This window comes from Somniosus microcephalus, chromosome 1 (assembly GCF_052327205.1).
Source record: "Somniosus microcephalus isolate GS21.2 chromosome 1, FLI_Smic_1.0, whole genome shotgun sequence".
In the NCBI taxonomy this organism is placed as follows: Eukaryota; Metazoa; Chordata; class Chondrichthyes; order Squaliformes; family Somniosidae; genus Somniosus; species Somniosus microcephalus.
In genome coordinates, this window is record NC_140987.1 from 312,068,088 (window position 1) to 312,091,241 (window position 23,154).

Consider the following 23,154-nt stretch of genomic DNA (forward strand, 5'->3'; position numbering starts at 1 on the left):
CCATCCCCAAGTCCCTCTGTTCTTGCACCCCCCTCAAAACAGTACCATTTAGATTATATGTTGTTTCTCCCAAAGTGCATCACTTCACACTTATCCACATTAACTTGCATTTGCCATGTGTCTGCCCTTTTCACCAGTCTGTCTCTGTCCTCCTGAAGTCTGCTGCTATCCTGCTCTATACTTACTATATTGGCATGTTTGTGTCATCTGCAAACTTTAAAATTGTACTCCCTAAACCAAAGTCCAGATCATTTATATGCAACAAAAAACAATGGTTCTAATACTGACCCCTGGGGGACCCCATTGCATCCACTCAGAAAACCTGCCATTCACTACCCTTTGTCTCCCATTCCTTCGCCAATTATGTGCCCAAGTTAGCACTGTCCCTTTAATATCATGTGCTTCTATTTTCCAAATAAGTCTGTTATGTCTTTTGACTTTTGTTTCCAAAAGGCCTTTTGAAAGTCAATATATACAACATCTACTGCACTACCTTTAGCAACCCTCTCTGTTACTTCATCAAAGAACACAATCAAATTAGTCAGTCACTATTTGCCTTTAACAGATCCATGCTTGCTGCCCCTTATTAACACATGCTTCTCCAAGTGAGGATTAATAGAGGTCATTGACAATGGTCTCGAATAGTTTTCCCACCACTGACATTAGGCTGATTGGCCTGTAGTTACCAGGTTCATCCCTCTCCCCTTTTTCGAAGTATAACATGTGCAGTCCTCCAGCCCTCTGGCACCATTCCCATATCCAAGGACGATTGAAAGATTGTGGTCAGAGCTTCTGCTATCTCCACCCTAGCTTCCCTCAGCAACCTAGGATGCATCCCACCTGGACTGGGTGATTTGTTAACGTTGAGTGATGCCAACTTATTTAGCACATCCTTTCTATCTATTTTCATCCTAATCAATGGGCTGGATTTTCATTTAGGAGGCGGGACTACAACTTTCGGGGTTGCAGTCCCACCTCCATCGAGTTGTGGCCAACCCATGCGATTTTCACTTGATTGACCTTGTTGAGCCCGCCCGCCCAGCGGGCTCAGCAGGTCAATTAAGGGCCACCCGGCAACAGGTGACGTCACAGCTTGACATTTCATCTGTCAAGAGCTTTTGACAGATGAAATATCAGCGTTAGACAGCTGTTTGAAGCTGTCAAACACTGACAATCTGTACTCCAAGTTAATTCCTTCCTCTCAGGATGATTTAGAGATCTCTCCGGAACAGAAAGCTGAATGCTGCAATTTTTGACAGATCGCGGCCATTCTGCTTTCTGTGCCGGTGAGATGAGAGACTCCCGAGACCTGAAGGAAGGAAGGCTGTAAAGGTAAGTACATGTAAGTAAAACTTCTTTAAACACTTTACACACACCAAACACACTTACCTCTGCACTCATGCACCCATCACTCACCTGAACACCGGACATCTCGACCCCTCCAAGCCCTTCATCCCGACGGCCCGCCTCGCTAACTTGGCGTGGTTTGGAGCCGTCGGGAATCCCACACTTCACCAATAAAAATAGGGATCAGGCTAAAAACTGCCTGTTAACTACCTGTTAACAGGCAGTTAATTAGCACTAATCCCTCCCCGCCTCGGGGAGGCGGGTCCCAGCGTGGGTCGGGTACCCGCCTCCTTTGAAACTGTCATGGAGGCGGGTTGGGGGCAGGATGGGTTCGGGCCCCCCCGATTTCAAGATTTTAACCCCCCACATGCCTCCAATCCCGCCTCCACGGCTCAATGAAAATCCTGCCCAATGTCTCTACTCTCCCTTCCTCTACGGTGACATTAACTTCATCCTCTTCTTTTTCGTGAAGACAAGTGCAAAGTACTTGCAAATATACTTGAGAATATTATGGTAAAACAAATTAGCAGTGAATTCACCACGTCACAGGTTTCCCCCTCGAGGGGAATGACTGGCTAGGTCTTATTGAGTTCTGAAGTATCTGTTCTAACACTCCTCTTTTTATGCCTTTCTTTCACTCTGGCTATGTGAGACTTTGCATGTTTCAAAATATTACTACATCCAATTAGCTGGACCTCAGTTTGAACAAGAATAGCTCCTCATCACTTGACTCACACTCCCTAATTTTCCAGATCTAAGGCTGGAGCTAACATAGCAGTTTGTGGTCTCTCCTCATCAACGAAATCACTGTCTGACCAGAATCCCTTTTACTAACTGAACATTGCTAACAGAAAGTCACTTAAAAGCTAAAGTTAATATAAAGAATTAACCATTTCCTTACAGCGCCCCCCACCCCCACACCCCGCGATGGTCTGAATCTATATACATAACCATCACTAAGCATTATTTCATCAGCATCATGTATCTATCTCAATCAATTCGGTCAAGCAAATTTCTATCCATTTGTTTGACATAACATTTCATATCATGGGATATTGTATGACAAGCAACGCCTAAAAGCCTATTTCTCCCCAAATACTCCCATATAGAAAGAAGGTTGTGTTGGCGGTCAATCACCTCAGCCCCAGGACACCGCTGCAGGAGTTCTTCAGGGCAGTGTCCTAGGTCCAACCATCTTCAGCTGCTTCATCAATGACATTCCCTCCATCATAAGGTCAGAAGTGGAGATGTTTGCTGATGACTGCACTGTGTTCAGTGCCATTCACAACTCCTCAGGTAATGAAGCAATCCATGCCCACATGCATCCAGGCCTGGACAACATTCAGGTTTGGGCTGAAAGGTGGCAAGTAACATTCGCACCACACAAGTACAGGCAATAACTATCTCCAACAAGATAAAGTCTAACCGCCGCCCCCATTCAATGGCATTACTATCGACAAATCCCCAACCATCCTGGGGGGGGCGGGGGGTCACCATTGACCAGAAACTTAACTGGACCAGCCACATAAATACTGTGGCAACAAGAGCAGGTCAGAGTCTGGGTATTCTGTGGCGAGTGTCCCACCTCCTGACTCCCCAAAGCCTTTCTACCATCTACAAGGCACAAGTAAGGAGTGTGATGGAATACTCTCCACTTGCCTGGATGAGTGCAGCTCCAACAACACTCAAGAAGCTCGACACCATTCAGGATAAAGCAGCCCGCTTGATTGGCACCTGTTGAGATTAGATTATCTCTAATCTTTCAAATAATCAGGATTAAGTGCAAGCCAATATGGTGGGTACATTGGGTTTAATCAGAGTTTAGGACAGAATATAACACACTAGTTATACAGCAAAAACCTACGACCGTGACAAGCAGCTGGTACTGGACCCGATCCGGCAGACGGCTGGCGTGCATGAACAACTCTTATTATTCGTTCTCCTTCTTGTCTCATGTTTCTCTCTCTCTCCTTTTGAACTACCCAAGAGTGTTAGACTAGGGTCAGCATGGGTCCACCCTTGGAAGAGTGTTAGACCACCGAGTTCACTCTTGGGAGCCCTCCGCTCCATGGTCTGAGCTAAGGGTTTTTTAGGTCTTCCTTTAATTCCCTTTTTCGGGGTGGGCATGGAGTTGAATAAGGACAGGACCATTTAACCTATAGAGGTTCCCCTTAAAACAAGGTGCCCAATGGCATGTTGAGTTCTTTGTCTAAACTATGGAAAAAGGGTCAACCCTCCTGTTATCTCCCACTTGTCAGGAGTCTTCTCACAGCCTTTACACATGCTTTCTGTACTTGACCAATCATGGCCTTACAGCATGTTGAGGACTGTCTTCTCTTATCTCATCCGGCCCTTTCCTTCCAAAGCAACAGTCCCTTATCTCATCCTGTCTTGCCCCCCTGGTGCAGCCAGTGCGTGTACCAGGCAGAGCTTTGGGCCATTAAATCAGAGGCCCAAGCCAGAACTGTCTTACTCAACCAGCCGCTGTACAAACTATCTCCCCTTAATCTAACAGACTATTCCATCCTGAGATGATATCTTAACTCCCATAAATTCCTTCTATTCTATGTCCTTTACACTAATTAACTTTTAATTATCTTCGCAAGCAGTTCTGTTAAACGAGCTCCAATTCCTACCTCAGCATTATAATATGGTTATTGGTAATAATGGAAGAATCATAGGTTGGGCCTTCATTGGCCAAATTACAGATATATTAACAAAGTCAAAACCCTAACTTACAAACAGACAGCTAACCTGGCAGGCAAGTTCATGATGTGGGCCCCTAAGTGGAATTTTATGCATTATCTAATCTAACTAACTAAAACACTTTGGGCTAAACTTTGAGCAGTGCCCCAAAAATTAGCGCCCTCACACCGGAAATTGAGTGGTCGTGCCCCAAGAGGGAAGCGGGGTGCTACTGAAAATGCCCTGCATCCCTCTTGGGGTGCTGCGAGTCAATATCACGGTGCTACATGCCGCGGTATTGCAGGCTTTCCTCCCCTTCTTAAAGGGGATGGACCTTGTGCAACATGACCTGGGCCCCCGGGGATCGGGAGTGCTGGCAAAAGAGCCCGGCACTCAAGAGAAGTGCCGGGCTCTTGGAGCGCAACCAGCACTCCGCGGGGGGGGGCGTGCAGGGGGGGGTGCGTTCAGGAGGCTGGGGACAGGAGCGCAGGCAGGTGCTGGCAGGCGGCCAGCAAGAAAAATGGCCGCCCCGCACCTCGCCTTTAAATAATGCCTCCCCGGCTGCAGGTAGGCTCCCCTGACCCCGTCGGACATAGCATCCGGCGGTAAGTCAGGAGGCGCTCCTGAAGATCACGGCCGGGGCACGAGCGGGGCGCTGTACACAGCAATGATGTCATCGCCGGCGGCGCAGCACCATGGGGCGCTACCAGTTAGCACCTCCGCTAACCTCCCGCTGAATTTTACGGGAGGTGTGGGCAGCGCTGCGCCCAGGCGCTGGCTGCTTTGCGCCCCATTAGCGCCCGGGAGGCGCAAAGCAACCCAATTTTTCTCCCTTTGTCTCGACTCTAATACAAGTTTTCCAGGAAATCAAAACTTACGCATTTCCAGTAAGACATAACTTATACATTAACCCTGTATTAGTCTCGAGCAGAAACATAGGCCCCGATTTTCTGCCAGCCGTCGGGCGGCTTTTCATGCGGGCGGGGGCCGAAAATCGCCGAAATAGGGGGTCGCGACCCTCCCCGCCTGATTCCCCACTCCGTCCGACTTTCAGATCGCTGTTTCTCCGGGACCCGAATCAGTCCCACCCGCCGCTGGCGGGACTGGCTGTCGGGACCCTGATCACCAATTATTGGCATGTTTAATGCCATTTTAGGGTGCCCTTTTGATTTTCAGGGGTTCTCCACGCTAAACACGCCTGCGGGGAACCCCGCTGATGAAACCTGGCGTGAAGCTTGCCGGCTTGCTTGCTCTCAGCTGAAGGTCATTCGGGAAAGCTGCGATTTAAAGGGACAGGATTAGTATGTTGAAGGACCTTGCTGTTGAAGGCTTGGGCTACTTCTTCAAGGCTTAGGCACAGCTGTGGAAGGTTGGAGCCTCGCACACTTCTCCAATGTGATCTCCTGGGAAGCCCCTCTCGCCACCCTCACTCAGCACTTCCTCAGCGGAGGTATCTACCAGAAGCATGGGACACCTTTTTTTCCTTCCCTTCTTGCCATTAGAGGATCTCTAGCAGCAGAGGCGGCAGCAGCAGAACCAGGAAGAGCAGGATGAGCACCAGGAGCACCAGGCTGCTGCTCACTCACCTGAAGCTGCACAGGCCAGAAGGGGCCAGCGCTTGGAAATGGCTTGAGAGCACCTTGCTGCGCTTAAGGGGGCCATGGGGACCCATTTCTGCACTGGCAGTCCTACTCAGAAGGACTTCCATGAAGGTCTGGTTTCTCTGTTCAATAGATGGCCAACGCTCCTCAAGAGATGTCATTCTCTTATGAGCACTCACCATGTTTTCCGTACCCTGGCGAGTTATCTCCTCCATGGAGGTAGCCAACCTTTCCATGGTGATGGGTTCCTGCGCCAATGACTCCACAAAGGCTCTGCTCATGGTCGCTATGGACTCCTCCATTCGCTCCGCACTCGTGGTGACCCTGGAGACAAAACCTGCTAGAGACTCCTGCATCTGTGCATGGAGATCCATCACCTCTTCCCTTGTGGATGGACCCAGAGGCAGCGGGTCGACATGCAACGCAGCTGAGCTGAGCTGGCAGAGTCCTGCACCCTCCGACGAGGACTCTCCACTGCTGCCCCTGTCTCCAGAATCTGCTGAGGCTCACTTGTGAGCTGTGAAACACCAGGTGACAACACTACTCTATGTCCCGAAGGTCCCCCCAAAGTGTGAGTGTCTGCGCTGGTGCTGGGTGCGCTTACTTCTGCTGACGCTGCGCCCTCAGAGGTTGGAGCTTCCTCTGAGGAGTCTGGCTGCACAGCCTCTTCCTCCTCCACAGTGGGGACGGGGGCTCTGGATGGTCCTGTGGGGGAGTAGAGGAAGGAGTTAGAGATGTGATGCCAAGGTTACATGCACATTCGAGTTGACATCTGCTGACACCTGCATCCATGCAGCCTTGATCTCAGTGGGAGGCCTCTTCCTGCCTGACCTAGGGAAGAGGACCTCCCTGTGGGCCCTAACACCATCCAATAATCCCTGCAGTGAAGCTTCGTCGAATTTGGAGCCAGCTCGGGGTCTGGCACTGGCCACAGCTGCTGAAGGCTCCTCTGCCACCCTGCATGGTTCGTTTGGAAGCCAACAGAGGAAGCAATGCTTGCTGTGGACCTTGAAAGCACCACGAATGATGACATCATACTGTGGGGCTTCCTGACTGGAAATGGACAATTAGCAAAGCTGCCCACATGCTGGAAATTAATTGGCCACTTGAGGGAAAATTGCGTGCAGCTGGCTGACCCATTTTTTTGTGTGTCAGAACCTCACATTCGGGGGAATCCAACCATTTACCACACAATCCACAAAATCGGGCCCATAGAATCATTTAAACACAGTATTATTTGCGTCACAGTTTCATTCGCATAACCATATATATTTTTAGCCACCCTAATTTCTAACACACCCCATTCACTACCTTCACCAGCGGCATACCATGGCTGCAGTGTGTACCATCTACAAGATGCACTGCAGCAACTCACCAAGGCTTCTTCGGCAGTACCTCCCAAACCCGCAACCTCTGCCACCTAGAAGGTCAAGAGTAGCAGGCGCATGGGAACGCCACCACCTCCAAGTTCCCTTCCAAGTCACACACCATCCTGACTTGGAAATATATCGCCATTCCTTCATCGTCGCTGGGTCAAAATCCTGGAACTCCCTTCCTAACAGCACTGTGGGAGCACCATCACAACACGGACTGCAGCGGTTCAAGAAGACGACTCACCACCACCTTCGAAGGATAATTAGTGATGGGCAATAAATGCTGGCCTTGCCAGCAATGCCCACATCTCATGAATGCATTAAAAAAACCTGTTACATCTCTCATTTTTTCCAGTGCTGATGAAAGTTCATCGACCTGAAATGTTAACTCTGTTTCTCTCTCCACAGATGCTACCTGACCTGCTGAGTATTTCCAGCATTTTGTGTTTTTATTTTATATTATAGATAATCCTTGGACCATTAGACGCTGTTTTGTCTTAGACTCCTCATCAAAGCGGGGAGGGGTGGGGCTCTAATCCATTTAAAAGCGTTTTTGTGTCCAATGCAAATTGTCTTCCTTGAAATTCACCAGCTAAATCATTGTCTGACTGGAATCCCTTTCACTAACTGAACATTGCTCACAGAAATGCACTTAAAACCTCAAGTTAATATAAAGAATTAACCGTTTTCTTAGACTTTCCACAGATGCAATCCAAGTAAGGTGACAGGAGATAAATCAAAGTGTGATGACCATCACAGAGCTTTCACAGGAGATAATTGTAAAATATATTGCTCTGAACTATATGTGTCATTGCAGTCAGCACAAGGGACTGCATTATCCTGCTTTACAGTGAAGGAAAATAAAGGGAAGTCAGATGGAGTGGCCTAAAGCTGCATTCCCGCCCTGACTGCAGTTATCCTCTCCTTGTCCCAGCAGACCAGGCCACTGGCTGCCTCTAAACCATCGCGCTGCACATAAATGAAGGAGAGGCAGGGTGCAGGAACCCAGCCAATTTTGCTGCCTTTTGTTGTGAGCACCCTAGAGCATTTGGACCACCAGGAGAGGAGTGGCAGTACACCCTGAGGCAGTGGCAGCAGAAGGCCCGCTGAAGGGAGAGGTTTTTCCAAATGGGCTTTCTTCCTGTGTGACAGCTCTTTTGCTGTCACAACCAAGCCAGATCCCTGCCCTCAACCATCGTTGACACATGCATACTTTCTAATCAGAGCCTCACAGATATTGTTCATGAGCAGGAACCCTGCCTAAGGACAAATGTACACCCAAACCGTTGTCCTGGCTAAAATCAGCTAATCCTAGGGTGCTTAAGGAAGTGGCCCTAGAAATAGTAGATGCATTGCTGGTCATCTTCCAAAATTCTATAGACTCTGGAACAGTTCCCATGGATTGGAGGGTAGCTAATGTAACCCCACTATTTAAAAAAGGTGGTAGAGAGAAAACGGGGAATTATAAGTCTGACATCGGGTAAGTCTAACATCGGTAGTGGGGAAAATGCTAGAGTCCATTGTAAAAGATGTAATCGCAGAGCACTTGGAAAACAGTGACAGGATCGTACAAAGTCAATGTGGATTTACAAAAGGTAAATCATGCTTGACTAATCTACTGGAATTTTTTGAGGATGTAACTGGTAGAATAGATAAGGGAGAACCAGTGGATGTGGTGTATTTGGACTTTCAGAAGGCTTTCGATAAGGTCCCGCATAAGAGATTGGCGTGCAAAGTTAAAGCACATGAGATTGGGTTAAGGTACTGACTTGGATAGAGAACTGGTTGGCAGACAGGAAGCAAAGAGTCGGAATACACAGGTCTTTTTCCGAGTGGCAGGCAATGACTAGTGGGGTACCACAGGGATCGGTGCTAGGACCCCAGCTATTCACAATATATATTAATGATCTAGATGAGAGAATTAGATGTAATATCTCCAAGTTTGCAGATGACACAAAGCTGGGTGGGCGTGTGTGCTGTGGGGAGGATGCAGAGAAACTCCAGTATGATTTGGACAGGTTGGGTGATTGGGCAGATGCATGGCAGATGCAGTATAATGTGGATAAATGCTAGGTTATCCACTTTGGTGGCAAAAACAGGAAGACATTATTATCTGAATGGCAATAGATTGGGAAAAGGGGAAGTTCAACGAGACCTGGGTGTCCTTGTGAACCAGTCGCTGAAGGTAAGCATGCAGGTGCAGCAGGCGGTTAAGAAGGCAAATGGTATGTTGGCCTTCATAGCGAGAGGATTCGAGTACAGGAGCAAGGATGTCTTGCTGCAGTTGTACAGGGCCTTGGTGAGACTACACCTTGAGTATTGTGTGCAGTTTTGGTCGCCTTATCTGAGGAAGGATGTTCTTGCCATGGAGGGAGTGCAGCAAAGATTCACCAGGCTGATACCTGGGATCGCAGGAATGACATATGAGGAGAGATTGGGTCGATTAGGCTTATATTCGCTAGAGTTTAGAAGAATGAGAGGGGATCTCATTGAAACTTATAAAATTCTAACAGGACTAGACAGACTAGTTGCAGGAAGGATGTTCCCGATGGCGGGGGAGTCCAGAACCACGGGTCACAGTCTAAGGATAAGGGGTAAACCATTTAGGACTGAGATGAGGAGGAATTTCTTCACCCAGAGAGTGGTGAACCTATGGAATTCTCTACCACAGAAGGCAGTTGAGGCCAATTCATTAAATATATTCAAGAAGGAGTTAGATATATTTCTTAAGGCTAAAGGGATCAAGGGATATGGGGAGAAAGCAGGGACAGGGTACTGAATTTGGATGATCAGCAATGAGCTCATTAAATGGTGGAACGGGCTCGAGGGGCCGAATGGCCTACTCCTTCTCCTATCTTCTGTGTTTCTATGTAACTCAGCACAGGTCATGAATTGAACATGAACTGGGATCTTCATGGTCTGTGTGAATTATACACACCCGGTGATATATTTACCTTCATGGTCGGTGTGAATTATACACACCCGGTGATATATTTACCTTCATGTTCGGTGTGAATTATATACACCCGGTGATATATTTACCTTCATGGTCGGTGTGAATTATACACACCCGTTGATATATTTACCTTCATGTTCGGTGTGAATTATATACACCTGGTGATATATTTACCTTCATGGTCTGTGTGAATTATATACACCCGGTGATATATTTACCTTCATGGTCTGTGTAAATTATATACACCCAGTGATATATTTACCTTCATGGTCGGTGTAAATTATATACACCCAGTGATATATTTACCTTCATGGTCGGTGTGAATTATATACACCCAGTGATATATTTATCGTCATGGTCTGTGTGAATTATATACACCCGTTGATATATTTACCTTCATGTTCGGTGTGAATTATATACACCCGGTGATATATTTACCTTCATGGTCTGTGTGAATTATATACACCCGGTGATATATTTACCTTCATGGTCTGTGTGAATTATATACACCCGGTGATATATTTACCTTCATGGTCTGTGTGAATTATATACACCCGGTGATATATTTACCTTCATGGCCTGTGTAAATTATATACACCCAGTGATATATTTACCTTCATGGTCTGTGTGAATTATATACACCCGGTGATATATTTATCTTCATGGTCTGTGTGAATTATATACACCCGGTGATATATTTACCACCTGGGCCGCTCGGGGAGTTGTGGCATCCTTAGTTCATGGTATTTCAGTCACGGCCTATTAACATGCTTTGTCTGTTTATTTTTGCTTGCTTGTACCAGGTTACCCCGTCAGTAGGTTCCTACAGAGAGATCTCTTCAATGCTGTCATCTATTACCGTCACTTGGGAGGTGAAGTGTTTGAAGATTCCTTTGAATTTATTCTGTCCGACAGTCATGACCCTCCAAACCTCTCGGAGCCTCAGGTACCTGTCTGCGTCAAACAACATGAATCTTTCAGGCTACCCATATTATGGCATTGTGATGAAAAAGTCTAGAAAAATTGGGGATTGTTTCACTGGAGCAGAGGGGATCTAATAGAAGTTTTCAAATTGATGAAAGGTTTAGTTGTGGTATTGGAGGATTCATGAATCATAGAATTGGCCCAACGAGCCTGTGCCAGCGCTTGGAAAGAGCTATTCAATTAGTCCCACTCCCTTCTCGTTCCGCATAGACCTACGATTTTCTTCCCTTTAAGTATTTAGCTAATTCCATTTTGAAAGTTCACATTTCTCTGCGTTAAATTTCATCTGCCATGTGTCTGCCCATTTCACCAGTCTCTCTATATTCCCCTGAAGTATGTTTCTATCCTCCTCATTGTTTCTTCTTCTTCTTAGGCAGTCTCTTGGAACCAAAAATGACATGCTTCCACATTAAAAATGAGTTCTCAGGTGACTAATGAGTCCAATGCGGGACCTACAGTCTCTGTCACAGGTGGGGCAGACGGTGGTTGAAGGGACGGGTGGGTGGGGTGCTTGGGTTGATGTGCGCTCCTTCCGCGGTTTGTGCTTGGCTTCCGCTTGCTCCTGGCGAAGAGACTCGAGGTATTCGGCGCCTACCAGGATGTTTCTCCTCCACTTTGTACGGTCTTGGGCCAGGGAATCCCAGGTGTCATTGGGGATGTTGCACTTTTTCAAGGAGGCTTTGAGGTTGTCCTTGAAGCGTTTCCTCTGCCCACCTGGAGCTCTGTTGCCGTCTCAGAGCTCTGAGTAGAGCGCTTGTTTTGGGAGTCTCGTATCGGGCATGCGGACGTTGTGACCCGTCCATCGGAGCTGATCGAGCGTGGTCAAAGCTTCGAAGCTGGGGATGTTGGCCTGAGCGAGAGCACTGATGTTGGTGTGCCTATCCTGTAGTGTATGTACCTTTAAGAGAGAACTACTTTTACAGCTCCTGTATACTGTAGTGCCGGCAGTGACCACACCTGCATATAAGCCCTGAGCAGGCATCTGTACTGTTAGTTTTTAGACTATCCTCATCCAGTAAACACCTGTTGATTGTTGATCTGCAGTCTCCGTCTATTTATTGAAGAACACCATACCTTAAGATTCACGGATTTAATAGTGGCGACGAGGTCGATTCGAACCTACCTGCAACTCTGCATTTCCTCCCAAGGATTCACTCCTGGAGGACAGTGGAAGAAAGTCGAGGCCAGAAGCACGGGCGTCGACCACGAGCAACCGCCCAGTCATCCGGCAGAGAGTGAGCATCGCAGGGGAGGCTGTTGAGAGCTGGGCTTGGTTCTTCAGCCACGACGATCCAGCAACAGGCTGGCAACAGGTACAGCGCAGACCCTTCCCGGACAGCGGCGGCTGGAGCCGACCGACGGCACAGAAAAGGCCGAGCAGCGTCGACGGGGTAAGAGAGAGGGTAAAGCGCACAGGGCACAGCCGGGGGCTGAAGACCGAGCGGCGTCGACGGAAAACAAAAAGAGAGAGAGGGTAAAGCACAGCCGGGGTTCAGAACCGAGCGGCGGCAACGAGAGAGGCGCACAGGAAAATGCGCAGAGCGCAGCCAGGGCTCAAGGGCTGAGCAGCGTCCGCGGGGGAAGAAAGGAAGTGCAGGAGACGATATTTTGAGCCAGCGGAGAAGAAGGGAGAGCGTGGGAGACGCCATTTTAGCCAGTCTAACCACACCCAGGGATGCCGAAGAGTGGCAGTGTCACAGCGTTCGACAATGAAGTCAAAGATTGGGCGACATATGTGGAATGCATTGAGGTGTACTGCAAGGCGAATGAAGTGCCAGATGCCAGGAAAGCACTGGTTTTGTTGAATTCCATGGGTGCAAAAACGTATGGCTTACTGCGAAACCTAATAACCCCAGAGAAGCCAGTGGATAAGGATTTTGAAAACATAGTGGAAATCCTACAGGACCACTTAAACCCCACACCGCTGCTGATAGCAGAAAGATTTAAGTTTCACAAAAGGAACCAGCATAAAGACGAAAGTAATGCTGAGTATTTAAGGGAACTGCGCAAGCTATCGAAACACTGCCAGTTTGGAATGGGACTAGCAGATACGTTAAGGGACAAGTTTGTGTGTGGGCTTCAAAGTGAAGGAACTCAGAAACAGCTTCTATCCGAAAAGGATCTTAAGCTGGACAAGGCTCTCAGCATGGCAGTATCACACGAAGCAGCCGCACGGGGCGCTGCAGAGATACAACGGAGACCGCAAGAATATGGCACCAATGAAATGTCATATGGAGCAGGGAAGTGTTATCGCTGCGGCAGAACAACACACGACCAGAAGGATTGTTGGTTCAGGGACCAAGTGTGCAGACAGTGTGGAAAAGCAGAACACATAGCAAGAGTCTGCAGGTCGGGGAAGAAAACCAGCAGCAAGAAATCTCCACAAGAGAAGTACAAAAAGGTACATAAGGTGACGGAGAGTAGTTCAGACGAACAGAAAAGTGATACAGACTCCGAAAGCAAGGAGCTGGGTTGTCTGAAACTATAATGTAATCAAAATGGAGGATCACCAGACTATCTGGGTCACGCTCAAGATAGACGGAGTCCAAATGAAAATGGAATTGGACACAGGATCAGCCCTAACAGTCATAAACCGAAGGGACTACAAGCGGCTATTCTCACATATACCCTTGCGAGCTACAGAGACTGTCTTGAAGACGTACATGGGGCAAAAAGTCTACCCCAAAGGAAAAATAAGGGTGAACGTGATATACAACGGCCAGGAAATACCAAAAATTGACCTATATGTGTTGCCAGATGGAGGACCACCACTACTAGGATGTGAATGGATCCGGAAGATACAATTAGATTGGCATTCCATACAGGCACTGACGGTAGAGGCCGAAAAGGATGACGACGTCACACCTGGACGACTGTCAAAAATGCTAACTGACGCACAAGAAGTGTTCCAGGAGGGACTCGGAACACTAAAAGCCATAACAGCGACGATTAAAATAGAGGAAAATGCAAGCCCAAAGTTTTTTAAGGCCAGACCGGTGCCTTATGCGATCCGCCCAGCCGTCGAAGCAAAGCTGGAAGGTTTGGAACGTTCAGGAGTACTGTCCAAAGTGGACTGGAGCGAGTGGGCTACACCCATCTTTCCTGTAATGAAGAGGTCGTTGAGTAATACGCCTGGGGAACCAAAGAAGGTTCGCATCTGTGGGGACTTTAAGGTGACAGTGAACCCAGTCCTTCACACGGTACAATATCCACTTCCGCGGATTGAAGATATTTTTGCCTCGCTATCTGGAGGAAAACGCTTCACTAAGATTGATCTGGCCCAGGCGTACCTGCAAATGGAGGTAGAAGAAGCCTCGAAACAATACCTCACGATCAACACTCACAAAGGTCTCTACCAATACAACCGGCTGGTGTTCGGGGTAGCATCAGCTCCGGCTATTTGGCAAAGGGCAATGGATCAAGTCCTGCAAGGGTTTCCAGGGACCCAGTGTTATTTGGACAACATCCTGGTCACGGGCAAAAATGACAGTGATCACCTCGCCAACCTGGAGCAGGTGCTCACTAGATTGAAGGAATATGGGCTCCGAACTAATCGCCACAAATGCGAGTTTTTCCAGAAGCAGATCTCGTATTGTGGCCACGTTATTGATGAAGAGGGGTTACATAAGTCCCCTGAGAAGATTGAGGCAGTAGTCAAGGCTCCAGCACTGGAAAATGTGTCACAATTGAGGTCGTTCCTCGGGCTGGTGAACTACTACCATAAGTTCTTACCAAATTTGTCTACAGTATTACACCCACTGAACACCCTACTGCAGACGGGGGTACCATGGAAGTGGAATGACGAATATAAACGAGCTTTCCAGAAGTGCAAAGAATTGATCACATCAAAAGAGGTGTTGGCCCATTTCAACCCAGCACTTCCAATTCGGTTGGCGTGTGATGCATCACCCTATGGTATTGGAGCGGTGCTGTCGCACAAATTCCCAGACGGGTTGGAGAGGCCAGTAGCCTTTGCGTCTCGGTCACTAACCTCAGCCAAGTGCAACTACGCCCAGATTGACAGGGAGGCCCTCAGCCTAGTGTGGGAAGTAAAAAAGTTCAACCACTATCTGCACGGGCAGAAGTTCACCTTGCTGACTGACCACCAACCACTTGTCTCCATCTTTAATCCAAAGAAGGGCGTTCCGGTGATGACTGCGCAACGGCTACAAAGATGGTCCCTTTTTCTAGGGGCGAACCAATATGAAATAGAGTATAAGGGCACGAAACAGCATGGAAACGCTGATGGGCTATCACGCCTGCCACTGCCTACTGCGGAGGAAGCACCAGCAGTGGACCCTGTCGAAATATTTTATTCATCGATAATTGAACGCTTGCCAGTAACTAACGCGGATATAGAGAAGGAGACCCGAAATGATCCGACACTGTCTCGGGTATATGATTTGACGGTGAAGGGATGGCCAACACATGGCGACTCACTGTTGCCAGCATTCTCATCCAGAAGAGAACAGCTGTCAGTATGCCAGGGGACCGTGATGTGTGGATCCCGAGTGGTAATTCCACCCAAGTTAAGGGAGAGAGTGCTCAATGAGCTTCACGAAGGCCATCTGGGAGGGGTGAAAATGAAAAGCCTTGCTAGGGCTTATGTGTGGTGGCTGGGAATCGATGATCAAATCGAGGACCTGACAAAGAGCTGCTCAGGATGCCAGAAGGTCCAATATGCACCACCACATGCCCCTCTACACCCATGGGAGTGGCCCTCCTCTCCATGGCAACGGGTGCATATTGATTTTGCTGGTCCATTCATGGACTCAATGTTTTTAATAGCAGTGGATGCGCACTCGAAATGGCCTGAGGTGATCAAAATGTCCTCCACCACTACGGAGAAAACGATTGCAGTCCTACGGACCATATTTGCCAGGAGCGGCTTGCCAGAGCAGATTTGCTCTGATAACGGACCACAGTTTGTGTCCGAAGAGTTTTGGAAATTTATGAGAAGGAATGGGGTAAGGCATTACACATCCGCCCCGTATCATCCAGCCACAAATGGATTGGCTGAGAGGTTCGTACAAACCTTTAAAAAGGCAGTAAGGGCCATGTGCGATGATGACATTCCACTGCAGCATAAGGTGGACAATTTCCTGTTAGCCTACAGAAATGCGACACATGCAGTTACCAACCAGACCCCGGCCATGATGTTCTTTAACCGAAGGTTGAGATCTCGTCTGGATTTGCTCAGACCAAATGTGCGAAGAAATTTTGAGAATAAGCAATTCCAGCACATCAATGAGAAGCCGACAAGGAGCTTCAATGTAGGACAACCAGTCTTGGCCTGCGACTACCGAACAGAGAAATGGCAACCCGGAACGATATGCACACGGCAGGGGCCACTAATGTACACAGTGGCTGTCAGGGAGAACATTGTGAGACGCCATGTCAACCAGATCCTAGCGTCACAGGAACGAGTCAACCCCATGTCTAGCGTACCTGATGATGAACCTGACATACCGGTAGCATCTATCCCAGAAACAGTAGCATCGGAAACTGATGAACTAACCGATGACAGGGGGCCAGAATCGCCTCCGCACCAAGAACAAGCCACTCAGGAAAGGCGCTATCCAGAAAGGATCAGGGGCATAGATAGGATGGATGCTGAGGAGCTTTTCCCCTTAGTAGAGGGGTCAATAACTAGGGGGCATAGATTCAAGGTAAAGGGCGGGAGGTTTAGAGGGGATTTGAGAAAGAACTTTTTCACCCAGAGGGTGGTTGGAGTCTGGAACTCACTGCCTGAAAGGGTTGTGGAGGCAGAAACCCTCACAACATTTAAGAAGCATTTGGATGAGCATTTGAAATGCCATAGCATACAAGGCTACGGGCCAAATGCTGGAATATGGGATTAGATTAGACAGGGCTTGATGGCCGGCATGGACACGATGGGCCGAAGGGCCTCTATCCATGCTGTATTACTCTATGACTCTATGACTCTAAGCCGCCCCAAAGACTGAATCTATAAATGGACTATTTCAGTTACTGTGCATGTTAAAAGTGTTAACTGTTATTTGAATGTTATGGTACTGTTAATCTAAAAGGGGAGGAATTGTAGTGTATGTACCTTTAAGAGAGAACTACTTTTACAGCTCCAGCATACTGTAGTACCGGCAGTGACCACACCTGTATATAAGCCCTGAGCAGGCATCTGTACTGTTAGTTTTTAGACTACCCTCATCCAGTAAACACCTGTTGATTGTTGATCTGCAGTCTCCATCTATTTATTGAAGAACACCATACCTTAAGATTCACGGATTTAATATATCCTGCCAATGGATTTGCAGGATCTTGCGGAGGCAGTGTTGGTGGTACCTCTCCAGTGCTTTGAGGTGCCTGCTGTACATGGTCCATGTCTCTGAGGCATACAGGAGGGCAGGTATTACTACTGCTTTGTAGACTATGAGCTTGGTGCTGGGTTTGAGGTGCTGGTCTTCAAACACTCTCTTCCTCAGGCGACCGTAGGCTGCACTGGCACACTGAAGGCAGTGTTGGACTTCGTCATCGACGTCTGCCCTTGTTGACAGTAGGCTCCCGAGGTATGGAAAGTGTCCAAGGCCTTCTCATGGATTTTGATAATCGGGGGGGACAGTACTGTGTGGTGGGGGCAGATTGTTGAGGACCTTTGTCTTCCGGATGTTTAGTGTAAGGCCCATGCTCTCGTACGCTTCAGTGAAGGTGTTAACGATGGTTTGGAGTTTGACCTCCAAGTGTGCGCAAACGCAAGCGTCGTCTGCATACTGTAATTCGATGACAGAGGAAGGGACGACCCTTGGATCTGGACGGGAGGCAATGGAGTTTGAACAGTTTCCCGTTTGTTCTGTAAATTAGCTCCACTCCAGCGAGGAGCTTACTGGGGGTGAGATGGAGCATTGCCGCAAGGAAGATCGAGAAGAACGTTGGTGTGATGACACAGCCTTGCTTGACCCCGGTCTGTATATGAATTGGGTCTGTGGTGGAACTGTTGGTCAGGATCATGGCTTGCACGTTGTCATGAAGCAGGCGGAGGATTGTGACAAACTTTTGAGGGCAGCCGAATTTGAGGACACTCCATAATCCCTCACGGTTGACAGTGTCAAAGGCCTTTGTGAGGTCAAAGAAGGCCATGTACAGCGGTTGGTGCTGTTCCCTGCATTTCTCTTGTAATTGGCGCATGGTGAAGATCATTTCCATTATGCCCCTTAGTGGGCAGAATCCGCATTGCGACTCTGGGAGGAGCTCTTCAGCCACTGGGAGAAGGTGATTGAGGAGGATTCTTACGATGACGTTCCCTGTGGCAGACAGCAGGGAATCTCCTGTAATTGTTTACTACATTTCTGAGTTTCATGCCATCTGCAGACTTTGAAATTGTGCCCTGTATACCCAAGTCCAGGTTATTAATATGTACCAAAAAAGCAGTGGTCCTAATACTGACCCCTGGGGTCACTCACCACCCTATACTTCCCTCCAGTCTGAAAAACAACCATTCTCCATTACGCCCTGCTTTCTGTCCCTTAGCCAAAAAAATGTCCCTACAAAGTCACACCATGCACGGTGGCATAGTGGTTAGCACTGTTGCCTCACAGAGCCAGGGACCCGGGTTCAAATCCGGCCTCGGGTGACTGTCTGTGTGGAGTTTGCACATTCTCCCCGTGTTTGCATGGGTTTCCTCCGGGTGCTCCGGTTTCCTCCCACAGTCCAAAGATGTGCGGGTTTAGGTTGATTGGCTATGATAAATTGACCCTTAGTGTTAGGGGGATTAAATACGTGGGGTTACGGGGATAGGGTGGGATATGTGTTGGTGTAGGGGTTACGGGAATCGGGTGGGATATGTGTCGGTGCAGGCTCGATGGGCCGAAATGGCCTCTATCTGCACTGTGGGGTTTCTGTGACTTCTGTGACTTCTGTGATTATCAGCGCTGTAAACATTGCCAATATTTAAAAAGCTTTAAGTTGTACATTTAAGTTTATTGTGTGCAGTGGTATTTCATTAACATGTTTTCTGTGTCACTTTATTCATTAATGCTGTGAAACTCTGGCAGTCTTTTCTCACAAAGTAAATTTAATTGCAGACTGTAATTGTTCACATTACGCCAGTGGATGATCAGCTTCCCAAAGAAGCACCGGGGGTTGTGCGTCATCTTGTTGTCAAGGAGACTGAGATAGTGTACCTGACAAAGAACCAGCTGCATTTCACAGACACCGAGTCACCTGACAGGGAGATCATATATACAATAACAACCCTGCCATTCTTTACTTCAGTACTTGGGTAAGTGTATGCAGACCAGATCCCCTTGCACATTGTGGGTGAGCTAAATTATTATAAAAGATAGTGTCATCATACCTGTCAAAATATTTTGCAGTTTTTTTGGCTTACTTTGCGATTGAATAATATATCGGGGAAGAACTGCTCTAGCCACAATGTGTGGCGATACCATAAATGTAACTGAAAAAGGATGTGCTTCCAATGTCACTGCCCTCAGTAATTCCCTATTGGCAGCTAATTTAGCACATATAGATTAGAGGCACTGATCAGTAGGTTTATAATCTTTTAACAAGTTTCTATTAAATAAGTTTCTTTTATATTTTGTCTACCAACTGCACCATATTCTGATCCTCTAGCTGTCAGCCCTTTTGATAATCTAAAGTAGGCAGGGGGTTGTCTCCTTTGCATCCATTTCATGGTGCTCTGCGAGGCTGTCGGTCGGAGGCAGTCATTTTTCTTGTTAACATTCATCATCTTCCCAATTATCAATGGGATCTGAAATAAAAACAGAAAATGCTGGAAATACTCAGCAGGCCAGGCAGAATCTGTGGAGGGAAAGAAACAAGTTAACGTTTCAGGTCGATGATCCTTCGTCAGAGCTGTTAACTCTGTTTCTCTCTGCACAGATGCTGCCTGGCCTGCTGAGTATTTCCAGCATTTTCTATTTTTATTTCAGAGTTCCAGCATCTGCAGTATTTTGCTTTTGTATCAATGGGATCTGTTCATCTGCCATGTTATTTTGCTGATGGTGTAGGAAGGATCCCCTTCATCTGAATGGAATGTCTCTTTTTCAGCAGAGTGGGGATATCAAAAAGCATCAATTGGCAGAAATGTTTTCCCCTTTCATCAGGTGCCCACCGTGATTTAATGGATTTAGCTTCCTGTAATCTAAGATGATTGTCTGTGATTTTGTTAAAGGGACATCATGTCTTTTGATCACTTATTGCTAACGCTTTTGCATACAATCAGTGATGTTGTAGCAGTTCGTGTTCACCTAGGTAGGTATCGGACGAATGACTACTAAATAATCGAGTTCGACTTCAGGAGAACAATCTAGAAGTTGTTTATTTACAAGAACAGACGAAATACAGCAGGTAAGGCGGCTGGATGCAGGAGCACTGTGAAGTAGGTCTTTCCGCAGTCCTGTGGAGAGCGTGATGACGTCATCACGCTCGGCCGCGTTTTCCTGCGCTTGTGTGGTCACGTGACCGTGTCGTGACGTTAGCGCGTTTGCCCGCGCTTGGGCAGTCACGTGACCTGCGTCGTTGCGTTGGCGCGTAACTGTGGCTGGCCGTTGCGGCCGAAGACACGAGAGCGGGCGGCCAAACCGGGCCGGCGGCCACCGCAGGAGCGGGAGGCCGAGTTGTGCCGGCGGCCACCGCAGGAGCGGGAGGCCGAGTTGTGCCGGCGACCGTCGCGGGAGTGGAAGGCTGCGCTGGGCCGGCTCGCATCTGGTGAGTCACGTGATGCACATTCTTAAAGCGGCAATGGCTCAAACAGGTAAGTTAAAGGGGCAACGGCCCAAACAGGTAAGTTATGTACATACAAAGGTAAGTTAAAGGGAATTATGTATACACTAGCTGAAGTGCCCGGCGGTGCCGAGGCTTTTTCGAGGGTATGTTGTTGTTGGAAGAGAGAGAGAGAGAGCGACTGGGGGGAAGAGAGAGAGAGGGTGGGGGGAAGAGAGGGCGGGTGGGGGGAAAGGGAGGGCGGGGGGGAGGAAAGGGGGGAAGGGCGGGTGGGGTGGGGAAGGGAGGGCGGGGGGGAAAGGGAGGGCGGGGGGAGAAGGGAGGGTGGCGGGGGGGGAAGGGAGGGGGGGAAAGGAGGGGGAAGGGAGGGCGGGGGAGGGGGGGAAGGGAGGGCGGGGGGGAGGGGGGAAGGGGGGAAGGGAGGGGGTGAAGGGGGGGCGGGGGGGAAGGGGGGAAGGAAGGGAGGGGGGAGGGGAGAGGGGGGGAGTGGGGGGGGGGTGGGGAGGGGAGGGGAAGGGAGGGCTTGAGGCTGAGAGATGGCCATGGCCACGACCGGTTGCCGGGGTAACCCTGCCGCGCCGCCCCGCCCCGAGCCCCACCCCCCCCGGCCGAGAGCCCCGCTCTCCAAGCCCCAGCCGCCCCGCCCCGCACTCCCGAGAGCCCCGCTCACCAAGGCCGAGATCCGCACTCTCGAGAGCCCTGCCCGAGCCGAGCGCGGAATAGAGAGAGACGCCGCGTCTCACCTGCTCCTGCTGCGCGCGCACCCGGACCCTCGTGGCTGACGCCGTTGCCCTGGGTAACGTGACACGGGGGGGGGTGGTGTGAGGAGCTTAGCAGAAGCCCAATTCCCAATTACCTAGCTCGGGCCTGGCTGGGCAAGAAAGGCCCAGGCTTTCAGGCCTAAGAAAAAAACGGGGAAAGGTAGGAAAAAGAATCTTCAGGTTAGATAAAATATTTACAAATGAGTGATTTATTTTAAAACAATTTAATAAATTCAATTTTATTTTGCTGGAAATGTATATTTGAAAAGAAAGACGCAGAAAGCAGGAAAAAGAATGGAAGCAAGATGGCGGCTACTCACCTCGGTTCAGAACGATAAGGGCCGCCCACACACGCACCGATTGGCCCGGCGGCACACGCCAGCAACCCGGCGTATGATTGGTCGAGCTCGAGGTCACTCTGTCGCTAATGAGCCGATAATGAGATGCTAATGAGCGGAATGTTAAGGTTTTTTGGATACCGCGGGCACGATTTTAGCCCGGCCGAAACGTAAATATGCTTAAAACCGTCTCGGAAGCGTAAGCTTTCTTTGGAGGTAACGCGCGCGTAGGTACGCCCTGTAACTTTCAAGCGCATAGCCCGACAGACGCACACGCGATGACAGACAGACGGACAGACAGACGGACAGACAGATCGACCGATTTATTTTATATATATATAGGGCGGCACGGTGGCATAGTGGTTAGCACTGTTGCCTCCCAGCGCCAGGGACCCGGGTTCGAATCCGGCCTCGGGTGACTGTCTGTGTGGAGTTTGCACATTCTCCCCGTGTTTGCGTGGGTTTTCTCCGGGTGCTCCGGTTTCCTCCCACAGTCCAAAGATGTGCAGGTTAGGTTGATTGGCTATGATAAATTGACCCTTAGTGTTAGGGGGATTAAGTACGTGGGGATAGGGTGGGATATGTGTTGGTGCAGGGGTTACGGGGATCTGGTGGAATATGTGTCGGTGCAGGCTCGATGGGCCAAAATGGCCTCTATCTGCACTGTGGGGTTTCTGTGATTTCTGTGATACATAGTAAGGGACACCCGGGTGAACCGCCACATGCGCCCCCCCAGAATTTGCTTTAACAAAAGTCCAAAGATGAGATGGTCTGACGAGCTAGTGGTCTCGGCGGGCGTGCTGTCTCGACTTGGCGGGCCAGGTCTGAAGATGCTGGTCGTAAGCGGATTCTTACGCACGTCATGGCGAATAAAACGTATCCGTCAGGTGAAGGACCGTGGAGATGTGTGAAACAGCAGGCCATGTCAGAGTGACAGGAAGGCAGATGCGGGCGATGTCTCCGTTGATGTTGAAACAAGTCCTTGTTCCGACGAACTCTGCAGGAACGCCAAACGAGCGATCCAGAAGGACTTGACAGGCGAGGTCGGTGAACTCGCCGACAGGTGAGCGAAACCTTCGGGACGCTGGAACGCATGGAACGGTGCGTGCCATAGTGCTACGACAATAACACAACGGAGGGTGAAAAGTTGCTGCGTTGATCAGTGATCGGTGAGGACAGCAACTTTCACGTGGCTGATCGCGGCCGCGAGATGCCTGTTGGACCCGTCCTCGATGTTTGCAGTGTCAGTAGATGTTTGCGTTTGTTAAGGAGAAAACTGGAGAAAGGGTGGCAACGGTCCGGGTTGTTGTTAATTTCGGCAGGGGTAAACTCTGCCTGGAGGGCGGCAACACTTGTAGTTGTTCTTGCTATAGGAGAAAACAGCCGGGA

General features: G+C 49.0%; 1 protein-coding gene across 1 annotated transcript in view; it reads left to right on the forward strand.

The window, feature by feature from the left end:
- Positions 1-23,154, forward strand: part of LOC147124856 (FRAS1-related extracellular matrix protein 1-like) — an 883,765-nt gene that overhangs the window by 210,840 nt on the left and 649,771 nt on the right. Inside the window, exons 10-11 of the mRNA XM_085994045.1 lie at positions 10,766-10,908; positions 19,004-19,200. Coding sequence (XP_085850171.1) covers positions 10,766-10,908; positions 19,004-19,200 — 340 coding nt within the window. The remainder of the gene's footprint in view (positions 1-10,765; positions 10,909-19,003; positions 19,201-23,154) is intronic.